The sequence below is a fragment of the Pelmatolapia mariae genome, linkage group LG3_W (assembly GCF_036321145.2).
Source record: "Pelmatolapia mariae isolate MD_Pm_ZW linkage group LG3_W, Pm_UMD_F_2, whole genome shotgun sequence".
Taxonomy (NCBI): domain Eukaryota; kingdom Metazoa; phylum Chordata; class Actinopteri; order Cichliformes; family Cichlidae; genus Pelmatolapia; species Pelmatolapia mariae.
This window is the reverse complement of record NC_086229.1, coordinates 90,522,347-90,537,909: the sequence shown is the minus strand read 5'-3', so window position 1 is coordinate 90,537,909 and position 15,563 is coordinate 90,522,347. Positions and strand designations below refer to the sequence as shown.

The 15,563-nt window shown below is 37.6% G+C and overlaps 1 protein-coding gene across 11 annotated transcripts in view; it reads right to left on the bottom strand.

The window, feature by feature from the left end:
• Window positions 1–15,563, bottom strand: part of nrxn2b (neurexin 2b) — a 661,917-nt gene that overhangs the window by 480,194 nt on the left and 166,160 nt on the right. For 10 of the 11 annotated variants that reach the window (XM_063470250.1, XM_063470249.1, XM_063470257.1 and 7 more), the window contains one exon: window positions 9,094–9,123. The exons of the other annotated variant lie outside the window; for it this stretch is intronic. In XM_063470250.1, coding sequence (XP_063326320.1) covers window positions 9,094–9,123 — 30 coding nt within the window. The remainder of the gene's footprint in view (window positions 1–9,093; window positions 9,124–15,563) is intronic. 11 annotated transcript variants of the gene reach the window in all.

The window sequence follows — 15,563 nt, the reverse complement described above, 5'->3', positions numbered from 1 at the left end:
CACATTGTGACAGTGTATTTTCATTTGTGCATAATTTGGCATATATTGCTTGCATACATACACTTTTACTGTTCTGTTTCGAGTTAAGGACTTATTTCTGTTTCTCAAATGACAGAGACTACAGAGACTTTAAATCTAGTTTGATTATAAAGAGCAGTGGGCAATGGGTTTTTTTGTTTGTTTGGTTTTACAAATCAGACTAGGGACAGGAACCATATGGTGTTAATACATGTGCTTTTACAGGTGGAATATATATATAATGCTCTTAACTAGCAGGAAGATATGAGCATTGGTTCCCAAGAATAAGAGAAACTATGAGTAAAGTGTGAATACTTTAAAAATAGTGGAATAAATAGTTTTTAGTTGATCTATCCATTAACTTAATTTAAATGCATTTAGTGAGCCCATGCCCTTTTAGCCTCCTGGGACTCTGTTTCCTCATATGGGCATATCATATATATATATTTTTCTGTACTTTATACCGTACTTCATTCAGCTCAGTAGAGTATTTAAAAAGTGCTTTCTGTTCAAAGAGGATTTTTATGTTTTTATAGTTATCAGATCTGACAGAAAAAGGAAAGTGATCTGAAAGAGCAGCTTCATTCACGCATTTATAATCCTGTTATATTTCATACAGGTATCTTTTTTTTTTCTTTTTTTGCAAAGGGTCTATATGTGTTTAGCTTTGCCCTACAGCGTCCTGTATCCATAGCGAATATTTTATTTCATTTCATTTCATTTTATATGCAAAAGGCAGTTTGTGCAAGTTTTGCAAATAATATGAACATTTGTAGTGCAAAAAACAATAATTGTTTGCTCAGCAACTTTGAAGTGATCATTGGCAAGAGTGTGCTGGCAGTGCGTAGGTGAATTTGGTCACAAAGAGGGTTCTGCACCAAATATTTCCTTTTAATCTCTTTGGTCATCTCTTTGGTTACCCCTAGCATGTAAGATTGTTTGGAATAACTCAACAACTACTAGGCAAACAGTAATAAAATGTGAAAAAAAAGTGACATAAATAACAAACAAAGAACGTTTGTATTAAAGGTAAAAGTTGAGCCCCATAAGGGTCATAAACTTTACTCTCTTGAAGGTTAACCCGTATTAATAGAATACATAAAAACATTTAAAAATTTATAAATGTATGATTCATATTTAATCAATGTGCTTCCACAGTTAAGAAGAGTATGCAAAGGATTTTGAATAAACAGCCAAAACAGTCAATTGCACACTCTGTGTAAACAGCATTGGTAAAGTTATGCAATTTCAGTATCATACATGTGAATACAAAAAATGTTATGATTAAACATTTATAAACTTAAACAGAGCTTATCCTATTTTTCACATGAAATAAAATTGTATAAGAATTCTCAGAACCACTGATTAAGAGCGAGTATTTATTGTCATAATAAAATAATAGAATCTGTTTTAAAAAAAGCATACTGTATAAAAATGATCTCCTGCAGATTTCACAATTGTTATGAGCTTCATTGCACTATTCAATAGTTCTACATAGCTTAAGTGGTGCAGACTGTATAAATTGCCCTGCAAGCTCAGAGATGGCTATCTTGGCTGGGACTTAGTCAATTACATTGGAGGTTAGATACAGATCATGCTGTATATTCCCTTCATTATTTTGTTCAATATCCCCACAGAGATCTACATTAAACCTGCCAAGAGACCTGGTTAATTCGATTCCCAGTATGCACCATGCTGGCCTCTCCAAAAGGCAAGATGGTGGTGGCAGCAGGGGACTTCATTCACACAGAAATCAAATGGTCCGTGGGTAAAAGCATCTGCAATTCCCAAGCCAAAGGTCTGGAAATGTTGACAATTTAGAGCCATTAACTTGCACATAATTTTCTATTATTGAAAGCAGCAGTTTATTTAGGGCCTTTTAATTAGTTTGCTAAAGCTTAAATAGCTTCAGGGTTGTTGTTTAGAGTGAAACGTGAACACCTTGGAGACTCCTGGACCAAGAAAATTGGGTACATCTATATTTAAATGCTAGTTAGGATAAACTGCTCACTGAATTGGACTGTTTATATTGTTATAAATGAACTTTCATGAGACAAATCTAACCATGCATATAGCGAATCATTATTGTTTATTTTTAGGTTAAATTATTAAGTTGTGGATATCAAAAGTGGGAATATACTCATAGAATAAGTTAATGTTGTTGCTAGAGTGGAATGTATTAATTCAAATAAAATAAAAGGAAATTTCTAACATTTATCCAGCTTATGGGACTGACTGGGCCCTTTTAAATTCCCCAGATCTCAATCCAGTGATGTATTGGTGGGATGCCCTGGAACAAGGCTGATCCACGGGAACCCCACTCTGCTATCTGCACAACCCAAAGGATCAGCTGTGAATGTTGTGGTCCCAAATACGGTTAGATTTCTGCATTTGTGAAGAAATTATTTCAAGGTAATGTAATATAAATATCTGGATCAAGTTAGACCACAGTGTGCTTGAAATAAACTATTTTTTAAAAGTTTTCATGATTCATTTGTTTGGGCTGCCTCCCTATTTTTAAAAATCAGAATTTCATTATGAACCATGTATCATAATGAACAATAATGTGTAACTCAGTTTCACCAAAACAAATTAAATGATGATTTTTTTTTCATTTATTTTCATAAGTACCTTTATGTGACAAAACAAAACTCACTGCAAATAAATCACGTAGCTCTATAAGCTAATTTGGTCCAGTTCCATCATCACATAGGATGGTGAAATATAATTTTGTTATTAATTTTAATCGTGGCAAGAAACAAAGCTATTAAAGAGAACAATTAGCTGCTTCATTTAAGGTAGAAGCACAGGAGACGGATTCCATTCAAATGTGGAGATGAAGGACATCACCTGGACCACAAAATTGAAAGACCAAAAAATTGGCCCAAATTTAGTCAGATTTAGGCAATACATGTACTTGTGAAACTTGTTAATGAAGTTTGGGGAGCCCAATGTCACAATAAAACAACAGTGGCAATTAAAAAAGTTCATAAGAAACAATCTTTTACCTTGAGGAGGTCTTGTAATAATGGAAGAGATGCTTTTTTGCACTCAGAGAGGTTGAGACCCCCAAAGCGCCACACTAAAACTTTTATGCTTTATTTTATTTTATTTTATTTAACTTTTTCGTTTTATTTGCAAAAAGCAGTTTGGGCTGCTTTTACCAACACATTCGTGTCTGAATAAAATGGTGTATTTAATGTTTTTATCCATATGATTGAATTTGAATAATGAAGGTCAAGGTCAAACGCTTGGCCAACCTATGTACTCATATCCCCACATGCCTAGTATAATTGTTGTGAAGTTTGAAGATGGTCAAAAAATTGTAATATAAGATTTTTACTGATTTTCACATTTAGTGTAACCTTGACCTGATTTTCCCTCAAATTAAATCAGCTTGAGCTGTTATTGGTATCTACCAACAGACAGATGAGATCTTGAAAACTATGGATGCTAGACTGCTGTCAAACAGACAGACAGACCGAATACAAACTTCTTCCCTTCATGAGGAGAGTAACAGCCACCCAGGCATGTGGAGTAACTCATTTCAGCAATTGTTTTGTTTGTTTTGAGAGAAGCCATTTATGATAAATTTGCTAGTGGACAATGTTCCCTTGAGTTTAGTTGCTGTTAATCGGTTTTCCTGGAGTTTCCAATCTTGTGTTTAACTGGTCAAGTTTCTGTTGTATCAGTTTTGATTTCAGTTTGTTGCTTGTCACTACTGTCTTGGACTATAGCTGGTTTTAGTAGTCTTTCTATTGCTTTAGAGATCTGCTGTAAGCCTTAGCGTCACAGGGAGCACGACAACAGCTGTTTCATGTGCCAGTAAAGTGGTAGTTCATTAATCAGAGAGCAGAGGATTTACTACTGAGTGAAGTGTCACAAAGCAAATAAAGTTTCCAGCGGAAAAACTAAATGCTTTAGATAATTAGTTCAGGAAAGTAAGTGCGTGTCCTTTCATGGTACATATACACTTACACATACACAGACATGTACATGCACATCTACTGTACCTCCTCCGGTGTTTAATCAGTCAATCAGTTGTGTCTTCAGGATGACAAAACAATTTGTATTATTGTATTTTTTGTAATGTTTAATCATTGTATACTCCATAAATTTGACTTCTGTTCTTCTACTGCATTTAAATAATTAAATCAAAATGAAATGTTATGTTTTGGTTTACAAATATGCAGCCCAATGTGTGGAGCTGACAGCAGCCTTACAGGCAGGCAGATAAAGATCGGCACTGACTAAAAGCTGGGGTTTGTCCTTCCAGCAGCTGTGAAGGACAGCCTTGGGTTTGAGAGAGGATGGACATTGATTTTCTTGGCCTGGTTATATGACGACTGTGGCACTTGCCTCTGAATCTTAAGAACTGTATTTGTGTGCATGTGCACACAAACACACTCATACAAAATGTGTTTAAGGGCATATTTGTTTTCATTTTTAAGATGTTTTTAGTGTGTGCATTAGGATCTCTGTATCAGTCACTGGTGTTTGTTTCCCAGATTATTTAAGTAGATGTTCATTTTTTTTTCAATGTTGAAATTCAGCATTTCCAAACCCCTGCTTTTCTAAAACAATGAATAAGATCCAGCACCTTTGGGTGTGCCCAGTTTTCCTTTGAAGTGGTTGACTGGAGATTGAATGTTTAGTGTTGCATTTGAGGCCCAGACTCTAAAAGCTGGATCAGGCTGATCTAAGGCAGTCCATTCAGTTCAGTTGAATGGACTTACTACATCAGATATTGGCAGGAGTACACTGATTTCTACTGGGAAAGCTTACATAGCATGGACCAAGGTGCTGCTACAGCAAAGCAGTAGCAGTTTGGAAGAATTTCATTCTAGCTGCAGCAGCAGCAGCAGCAGCAGCTTTCATTTGCATGATAGGAAGCACAGACTTTCAAACACTCACTTAAAAACACAGAAGACCTGTGAGAAAGCCTAACAATGTTACTTGCTATTGCTTGTGATAACAAACCTTTTTTTCCTACTACCATCTCCCTTTGAAAATAAAAGCATCAGACTTACAAAAAGTCTGATGATTTTATGGATGGAAACCTCTGCTTATCTTAAATAAATGAAGAAAAACAAAAAACCATGGTAACGGCCATGGTAAAGATCATTTACGTACTATCACTGTAGTATTCACTTATAATTCAAATGAAGAAACATAAAAAAACAAATTAACATATACATTTCCCCTAAAAAAAACAACAACAAATTCTGTTGTGTGTATTAGCATGGTTTATTGCTTGCCCTGTTAACTCTTCATTAAGTTTGATGCTTTTAATTCCAATAGAGCACAAGCAGTAGCAGGAAGAGAGTTTGTCTGAAGGAAGAATGATACATGAAAAAGCTTCTTCCAAAAGAGTGAACATTTATTTATTTTTGTCTCATTAGCACGTGGCACACGGGAGAGCAAGGTCAGTTATTATTTCACTTCATTGTGAACACTTGTGGACTTTCTGTCGTTTAAGTGAGCATGCATAAAGTAGTAGATTTGCTGTTTCAGACCAAATACACAACAGGTCTTTCTAGCTTAAGATGTGTTTAGCATTCTGTGGTTGCATTATTCTTGTAAACTAGAAGAAAGTCAGTCTTTTTAAGTTTATTCTGCAGGAATTACATTTAAGTCTAAATTTGCTGAGCTAAAGCTGCATTTCACATGTGATTAAGGGGAATTCTACATTAGTCAGATTGTTTTATTATTGCCTGTTATGTTGAATGCATTTACTGATACACTCAACCAAAGTTTGTCGTTGTTATTAATTTGTTAATTAAAGAATTACTGAAAGTAGAATACAAATATTAATGTAAACATCAATTTATTTTCAGAGCAGTTGTTTCTTTACTAAGACATAACTAAGGCTATGTTCACACTGCAGGCGAAAGCGCAGCAAATCCGATTTTTTTGACCCTATGCGACCCATATCATGGTATGACAGTGTGAACGGCACAAATCCGATATTTTCAAATCCGATCTGGGTCACTTTCGTATGTGGTACTGAATCCGATACATATCCAATGTTTTAGAAAGCGACTGCTGTTTGAATGGTCAAGTCGCATTAAATCCGTCTTTTACGTCACTGACACAAGACAGACGCCAATTATCAGCTCCGGAGAAGCACCTGATAAGACATCGCGAACGCTTCCTGGCCATCCAGCGTAGATGTCAGTGAAACTGTTGGGAAGACAACGTTGGAGAAACGTGAACATTTTATTTATACTGTATAATCTGCAGATTCTGACCGAAATCTGCAACTATCCTTTGAAGCACCGCTCCTCTAAAACAGCAATAAGGATCATTATTAGGTTATTTACATTATTATGTAAATAACAAGATAACTTAAAGCAAATATTGGGAAACGTAAAGTCCGAAGTCTTTATATTAAGGGCCATCAGTCAAACAATATTGTTTGCTCTGGGTCTAAACAGAGCGCCTTGTGTGTGACGTCTTCTTTTGCGCATGCGGGCCGCTTTGAGGGTTCACACTAGAGCGCGTTTGCTGTCGTATTTTATTTGTAGTGTGAACAAGCAGACAAAAAAATCGGATTTGATCAAAAAAATCGGAATTGAGCATTAAGACCTGCAGTGTGAACGTAGCCTTAGACTAGACTTCCACGAAGTAAGTTCCTAAAGTATGAGTTTTTGTTTGATTGTTTTCCACAGGTTTTGTTGTTTTTCACAGGATGATCATTATCTATTTAAGGAGACACAGTGGAGTATTTGGTTATCAATAAATCTTGTGTGAGTTAGACCATCATTCGTGTATTTTAAGGGCGAAACAACCGTAACATCAGATACTACACATATTTTTTGCAATGTTCTTATTATCAATTGTAGGTAATATTACAATCAATTTGATTAATAATCAGTTATTATTATTATTAACACAGAATTAAATAGAAATGGGTTGTTGCACATTTTTTAGCCCTGATGCTTGTTTGTTATAGAATCTACCACATGTGTCTGAGTAATCATTATAATCCTTTAAATTCTATAGAACAATGGTGCACTGGTTAGCACTGTTGCCTCAAAGTACTTCACACTTGGCTCTGAGTACTGGAAGATACCTTAAGAAAAGGTATGTGCATCTAATCAGAACAGATGGAAGACGTTCATTGGTGCCACCCTTTTAGTTAACAAATGGGGCCATGCCAGCACAAAGTATGCATGTTGTCACCAACAATATCCTTGCATCTCCATTGCTCTGTAGTTCCCGATCCACAAACTTTGGCCCAGTAAATCTCTTCAAAGGTATGTCCCTGTTACTAAATAAGGCACAATGTATTACTGGGTGGTCTTGTGGGGTTAACACAGTTCATTTATCATTGTAAAGTAAAACACCACCACATATTTACTATGCAGTTAAGTTAAGATGAGGAATAATTCCATTCAAAACATTTATTGACACTTTGGAGATGCAAGGTCTGCAGAAATAGAAGCAGCATGTAGCGATGGCAGAGCAACGGAATGGAGTTCTTTGTTTTTGTTTTTTGTTTTTTGAAGTTTTGTCAGAATTGGCACATGGAAAAGGAAGCACATGGGCTGATTAACGAGCAGATTCACTACTTCTGATTAATGATGAGCAGTGATCAAAAAAAGCATTTGTCTTTTGCCCTCCATAGTGAATCAATCAGCGCACATCTAATGCAAGCTAAATGTCTGTTTGAAGTGTGTCTTGATTTTCAGCATCAATCTTTAATATAACTGGTACAGTTATGTAATTTTTTCACATCATTATTATATAAGGCCTAATCTCAGCTTTGTGATGCAAAAATCCAGAAATGATGAATGCTATGACTTTGGTTCAAATCATCAAACAATGTTATATTAGGTAAGGTGAAATCTAAAGCCTATTTGACATTTTTTAATGAACTTGATCATGTCTCTCATTTGTTCTGTATCAATACAGGACAGTAAGATTAAACAGTAAAAAGAACGGGAAGGAGTTCAAGCCTGCTTGAATCGTGGACTTCCACGATAGAAGAAAGCAATGTCTCCACCCCAGTAAAGGTCAGAACATGCATTGCACTTGTTCATTTTTTCTTTCTTGTGGGCTTTGCTTAACACTTTTTTTTATGAAGATTGGAGGTCAGATGAATACAATTGAGATACTAATAAACATCCGCTAAGTGTAGTTTAAAATGCATGTTGGCTGCACAAATTGCAATCAAATATTCAGATTTAACCTTTGATCATGAATTAAACACCTTTCTGGAAAATTTGCAGACACTGAGGGAGAAAAGTGGGGTGTGCAGAGGTTAAACAGCTGGTGTGTGACATATGCAGGTCAGTGTATACATTGCAGTCAATAACATCAATAACATCCAGTGTTCATAGCAGTGTCAAAACAATTACAAACACATTGTCTCAAAACAGAATAACAATGACAATTCAAGAATCATCAGAACTTGAACTGTTTGCCCTTTAAAACATCTGAGTGCCAAACAATGGGAATGTCAGCAGAGTGGTGAAGAGAAACTCTGCACATTCGACAACACTTTCACCTTGAAGTGTTAGTGAATGAGAGTGTGGACACATTTTGCTGTTGTAATTTTGACCAACAAACACATTTCCAATAGAATCAGCAGGATTTTTTTTCTTCCTTTTGTTTTGTTAAATTATTCTTGTTTAAACCCAAAGAAAAGGGATAGCAGAAAAGTGTTACCTTCAGCCCCGGGGTCAGGTCGTCGGGGTCAAAGGTGGTCAGAGGTGAAGGTCCAGGACGTGAGCCATAGGACAGGACAAAGGGTGGGACACGTATTGGTGGAGGTCACAAAAAAGCACAAAGATATGGCAGCAGGGAGAGGAAGGAGAAGCAGGAGGCATAACCAAAAGTCAAAAAAGAAAAAGTAAAATGTGACAAAGAAGGGGCAGCAACAGGGGAAAATGATGCAAAAGATTAAAAGCCAAGGAGGAGGATTTGGGGGAAAATGGAGGGATATGGCACAGAGGGAAGGTAAAAAGCAGAAGAGGAAACTGTGAGAGAAAGCAGTAGTTTTGGGGCAAAGAGGGCTGAGTCAGTTCCTCTAAAAAACAGAACCAAAATAAAAAAGGAATGAACCCATACCTTGGTCGTTTAACGTCAGGTGCGCCAGACCTTGAAAGGGAAAAAACAGAAAAAAAGAACAGAAAGAGGAAGAAAAGAAGGTCATAAAAGGCACGGGAAGAAAAAAAGCATTGTCACAACGTTGGACTGCAGTTTGTGACAGACATCCTGGGGCAGACTTGGATGTCAGAGTTCAAATCAAAGGTAAAAAACGAGAAAGAGAGAGAAAGATAGAGAGAAAGAGCGAATAGTAACGGAAAACGAGCAAACACTTCTTGAGTGAGGTGTGTGGGGGGGTGGGGGGGTTAGAAAAAAAAGCATTTTTATTTGGCGCAACCCCCGAAGGCTATTGCTCTCACAAATGCTTTTTTTTCCTTTGGAGTACTTATGGAACACACAGAGAACTGTTTGGCAGAAAAGGCTTGAACCTGGTATCTCATATCCAACTGTACTCAAACCAGACACACACACACACACACACACACACACACACACACACACACACACACACACACACACACACACACACACACACACACACACACACACACACACACACACACACACACACACACACAAAGAGCTTTGCAAGGTTCACACAGAGGAGGTCAAAGATAAATCTGGAAACATGCTACAGGATCAAACGTTCTCTGCACCCTAATGTGGGTAGATATTATCAGAATACCATTCGGAAGCAGTTATTAAGCTGGCTGTAGGCTAGCAAGCAAATAGATTCAACAGAGACAATGAGCTCCTGTTGGTGCTAGTAGCTAATATAAATCTTACATTATGCAATTTCAAAAAGCCATAGTCACAGAGATCAGTTCAAGATACTGTATTATTATTCAACGCCATAAACACACACAAACAGAAAACTGTTGAGAATACAATCCCAGAAAGAGTACTCCCCCACATAAAGACAACAACGTGCTTCCAGCTGTCTTTAAAATAAGCAACAACCTGAACAGTGTCCACCTGTCAAAGGTTGTTGCCTAAACTAATGAAGTTACAAACACGTAAAAGCAGTTTTACAGTTCATGGTTTTCACAACTGGATGAATATATTGGCTAGTGAACTTCAGACTTTTCCATACATAGACTTTACTTCCACAGCAGGATGTACTCCAACTCCATAATCTTGGACTACAGCTAATGTCAGTAGTTCTTCTTCTATTTCTCTAACCAGAACCTCCAGCAGGCAGTTCATGTGTCACTACACTAACCTTACCGAGGCTGCAGAGAAGACCAAGAAATATCGCTGCCAGCTAGAGTCAAAGACTCTATGGATGGAGTTGGTGTTTATGAACAGCACAAGAGTGTTATTCAGGAAGCAGTTGCTTGCATTTTTTAGTTCTTGACTCAAACCTCGCAGGCGAAATAAAGACTATAGAGGAGAAATATAAATGTATATGGACACAGTATAAAGTATATGCATTATTATTAGTAATTGTACATTGGTGGACAGATGGTGACCAATTGAAACATTTTAACATCCCCACTCTTTTTAGCTACTATATAGTTCCTGTCTGGGGAAAGCTATCGTACTGGTGATTATAAGGGAAAAAGTGTAACAAAAAAACAAAAACAGGAAAAGAGCTGTTGTAAGCTTCCTATCAGCTGACAGTGGTCATCAGCTGCACACATAGAGCAGCATGTTTTTCAATAGAATTCTTGGAAGGAAACCATGTCAGTCAGATAAATAAAACTGAAAAGACTGAAGCGCTATGGCCTCAAGCAGAGTTTATTCCCACATACACTAAACAGCTACAGCAAATTGGATTTAACCCCAGGCTGCACGGAATACAAACAGCACTATGTCTGTTGAACTAGAAGACCCAGAAGGTCGAATCATTTCATCTCAACCTGTCTTTTCTTGATCAATACCACTTCAAGCATAAGACTTTTGGTGTTATCAGCAAACAGCTTAATATAAATAGCCATTTATGATCGAGGGAACACAGAGCAACAGCCTTTAACTGTTAAACGTTACTTCTGGTTTTAATATCAGCATCTGGCAAACAAACAAAAGTTCAAGTCCCAGTTAGCCGCAGTGATCTGATCTATGGATTCTATGACACGCTGGTATTCTGCACATTCTCTTGAATGATTTCCTCAAAGTGTCTGTTATTGCAGATCATATTCAGAATACATTTAAATAGCAATCATTCAGTCTCAGTACAATTTTTCACCTAACCTCCCGAATAAATGACGTGCTAAAACACAGATTTAGAATTCTAGCAATACCAAATAAGAGCAACAACCTTTAAAGCAGAACTAATCTCAGCCGAGACAGCTTGCACGAACAGCAAATAATGTCTGTGTAACAATTTTAAGCACAAAGAGTGACTGCAGTGCTTGACAGCTAAAGTTTTCGAAACATTTGGTTTCTGCTTTTTCTTGAAGACAAACCAGGCAAAAAAAAAAAGTGTTTATAGACAAAAGTGGCTAGCTGTTAGTCTATGCACAAACACATCTACACTACCAACCAGCAGGCAGACAAATCAGAAGGCAAAGCCTACAGAAGCTCAAATGACTCTTCACTACAAGCTGTTCCTATTGTCCTCTTTCTTAATAACATCTGTGATTCAGGGGAAGAAGAAATATACAGGCAGAGTGTTTTATTTATCTGGCTTCAGTCCGTTTCCTGCCGGCCCTTTGCAGGGAGTTCAATCATTCTCACTCTGCCTCCTTCTGTTTTTGTTCCCTTGCTCATAATCCATTAAGGAGATAAGGCGAAGGCTCCTGCCATGAAACAGAATGGTGCTGTCGCTGCATACCAAATCATTCAAATACATCCCCCCACCTCCCACCCCGACCTCATCCAGCTTAGCCGAGCAAAAAGCAGTGGTACAATTTTATGGAAAAGGAACACAAAAGAAGGCAAAGAAGAGGTAAAACAGACAGAAAAAAGACAAAAAAAATAAAGTCATGAAAACAAGGTGTCATTGGCATCCTCACAGCCTGTGCAAATGAAAGATTAAGAGACAGGTGTGCAGATAACAAAAGGTAGCCAAAAGATAATAAAAAGGACACAGTGATTCCAAGGTATTGTATTAAAAAGTAAAATAGAAAAATGTAAAAGATTTCTTCCAGATTGCAGGACACAAAAGCCACATACACACTAACACACACACCCAGTCGCACACATCATGTTGAATCGGCACAAGTCTTGGATGTCAGACTCCCAATATGCCAGATCCCGATTGGAGTTTTAATGACTTTCACTAGCAAGCTTTTGAAAGAAAGGCAGCAGCATGGCAGAAAAAATAAATTACTGATCACTTTAAGATATCCAGAAACAACAGACACAAGAAAAACGCTCCATCTCACATTAATATTGAAGCACAAAACAAAAAGCAGCCAAAAGCAGCATTGCTCCACACACACTGTGAACGTGACAACATCTCAGTCCAAACTACGAGTTTTTATCCTTGAGCATTTGATTACATCTTATTTTTGGTGAGTACAGATGGGAGTGCCTAACGGAACGGGCACAGTTTGGAGAATGGCTGAGATTGGGTGGTTTTGATTGAATGGCAGATGGAGCAGGGTAATAATTCTGTCATTAGGAGGAGTCACGTTTGCATCTTATCTCAAATGCTCTTGTTCCCCTTTGTTTTTTTGACCTCTTCTCATTCCCCTTCTCCATGCGGAGCCCTGCATGAGCCAGCTGCTGTCACCTCCTGCTCTCTTCTACCTCATGATTTTTTTGCTCTTATCGGGACCAAACTAAAACATCCCAAATGTAGAACAGAGACCAAGACTGATTTGCTGCAACAAGACAATTTATTGGCTGAAGTTAGGCTAAAAGAGCTATGCTAGCCAGTGGCAGAAGGGCAAGGATGCGGCTGGAGGTGGAACTGGAGGGAGAAAATGTAAACAGAATGTAATCTCCTAATCAGCTCTGTGACACTTAGTAATGTAAACAATAAAAACAGAAAGCAATGTTTTCCAAATCTCACAAATTTGTAGTTTAGTCACAACAAAAAAATGTGAAAAAATATCAAATGTTTAAATTGAGAGAGTTCACTGTTTCAGGCGATATATTTGGTGATTTTGAATTTGACAGCAGCAAAATGTCTCAAAAAAGTTTGGACTGGGCAAAAAATTGCTGGAAAAGTAAGCTGGAGAACATTGTGCCACTAAGTTTAATGACACATGACTAAGTTTAAAAAGAGATTAAAAAACAGCATCTACAAAGTCCTGATGATTTCAGAATAATTTTCCTGAATGTAAAAATATGAAAAAGAGGAAATATATGAAAATAATGAAGAAATGGTAGTATTGTCTTTGGGCCAAAGGTCATTTAAAATGGACTGAGGCAAAGTGGAAAACTGTTCAGTTATCAAAAAAGGATTAAATTTGAAATTCTTTTTGGAAAATATGGATGCTGTGTCCTTCAGACTCAGGAAGAGAGAGGTCACCCGGCTTGTTATCAGCACTCAGTTCTAAATCCTGATGGTATGGCGGTGCATCAGTATCTATGGAATTGGCAGCTTGCACATGTGCAAGGCAGCAGTGCAGTGGAGCACCGTGAAAGGCCACACATATTTCAGCAAGACAATTGTAAATTCACACACTGCAGCTATTAAAACAACATGACTTCATAGTAAAAGACTGAATTGGCCTGCCTGCAGTCCAGACCTTTCTTCAGCAACTGAAAACATTCGAAGTGTCATCAGTCATCAATCATCAATCATCTCAGGGCACCAGCATTAACACATTAACCACATTTGGAGGGTAAATAGAAAAATTTGTGTCATCCTCATTGGTTTTTTTTTTCTACCAATTTCCTTCCCTCGCGCTATTCCTTGTTCATTAGATGGACATCCATACTTTGATCAGATGGAAGTGTTCACTTTCCAGCCACCTCTGTGGTGTTTGAATGGCATGCTAAACAGCATCCTCCTCTGAGGACTGTCACTCACGTACGGCCACCACAGTTTATGTGCTTCCTGGAAGCACACGCCATACTGACACAAGCCCTTTACTTTACCTGCTGATCCCAAGGTAGTAGTCAACAGCAGTTAAGTATTCTTTATATTTTCAAGGACACTGCCTGTGATAACATTAGTGACTTCAGTAAGCATTACCGAAAACCAAACAGCCAAAATGTATAAAAGTATTGAAATATAAAATGAGAACATTAAATTCTTTTATATGCAGCTTATTGCTTAGTGCACCCTTGGCACACGATATAAAAGTGCACACTATCCAAAACATCTGACACGTCCACAAATCAATGGCTTTTACTAGACCTGGGCTAAGATAAAGTTTCACAGTATGATTATTACTTTATATCTCTCATTGCTGAAAAGTGCAGGCATGGCTCTAGAGTACTCAGAAACAAGCTAGGGCAATTTGTAAAAACATCTGCTGAAAGATGTCGGAAAATGGTTCTGATTGAACGTGAACAATATTCCTCCCAGTAGTCAGATGTATAATGCAGTATCTTAGAGCAGCTAAAGTAATATTAAACTGTGGCTGATTTAAAGTGCTTTAATAATTAATCATGGATATCTATTCTATGAAAGAAAGATGGAGATAGTAGGAGCTAAGGGGCGAAGAACACCTCTACAGTCCCGCTTTGATTTCTTTCAATGCCCTATTTCAAAAAGGAAGAGATATATGTTAAAGGTATGTTCTTTAACATTAGGTTGCTTTGAGACCACATCAGACAAATTTGGCTCGCTGTGGAAAAAGAGATGGCAAGGCATGCTGAGAGGGATCCTTGTGTATTTCCCTAATGTTTGCAATGACCCTCAATCAAATAGCTACATGAAAAGCTTTGATTCATTCAAATCTGGTCAATAGGTTCAGCTTTTGTTACATTTGTTTGGATATTAAGCTAGAGTACCTTCAAAGGTCAAAGGTCTTTTCTGGACGAGCAACATCACCCAACAATTCTAAACCGATGTTTTCAAGATTGTATTTGCAAGTAGCATATGATGGTGTTTTCGCCTAATCGGAGCAACTGTATAAATTTAAGAACTGTTGAGAAGGCTGGGTAGAAATCATGAGCATGGAGTATTTTACATGCCTGAGTTTGATAAGCTGTCAAAGCAGTCAAGCAAACATAATCAAATCAATTCTTTTGGTAAGCCCTCATGATACAATTACTAGCATTCAAAACAAAACATACAAAACAAGTGAAAAACAGAGGGGGAAATAAGGCTCTAACTTGGCTTTGGGATTTGTCGAGGCAATTTATTACATACTGTAGACTTCACACCTCAGTACCACTTTTGACATTGACTCCAGGGTGGCCAAACCTTTTTTTTTTTGTTCATCTATTAAAGATGAAACTACCTGTTTATATGACCAAATACTGACTGGAAAGAGAAGAAGAGACCGTGGGGGCTCTTGGCTGCTCCTGCTCTTAGAGCAGCTAGCTAGTGTAGTGGTAAGACTACACACCTTTGGTGCAGGAGTCACGAGTTTGATTCCCACCCGGTGTTCAGTATGGGTTCTAGTAGACCCCCCATGTTAAAA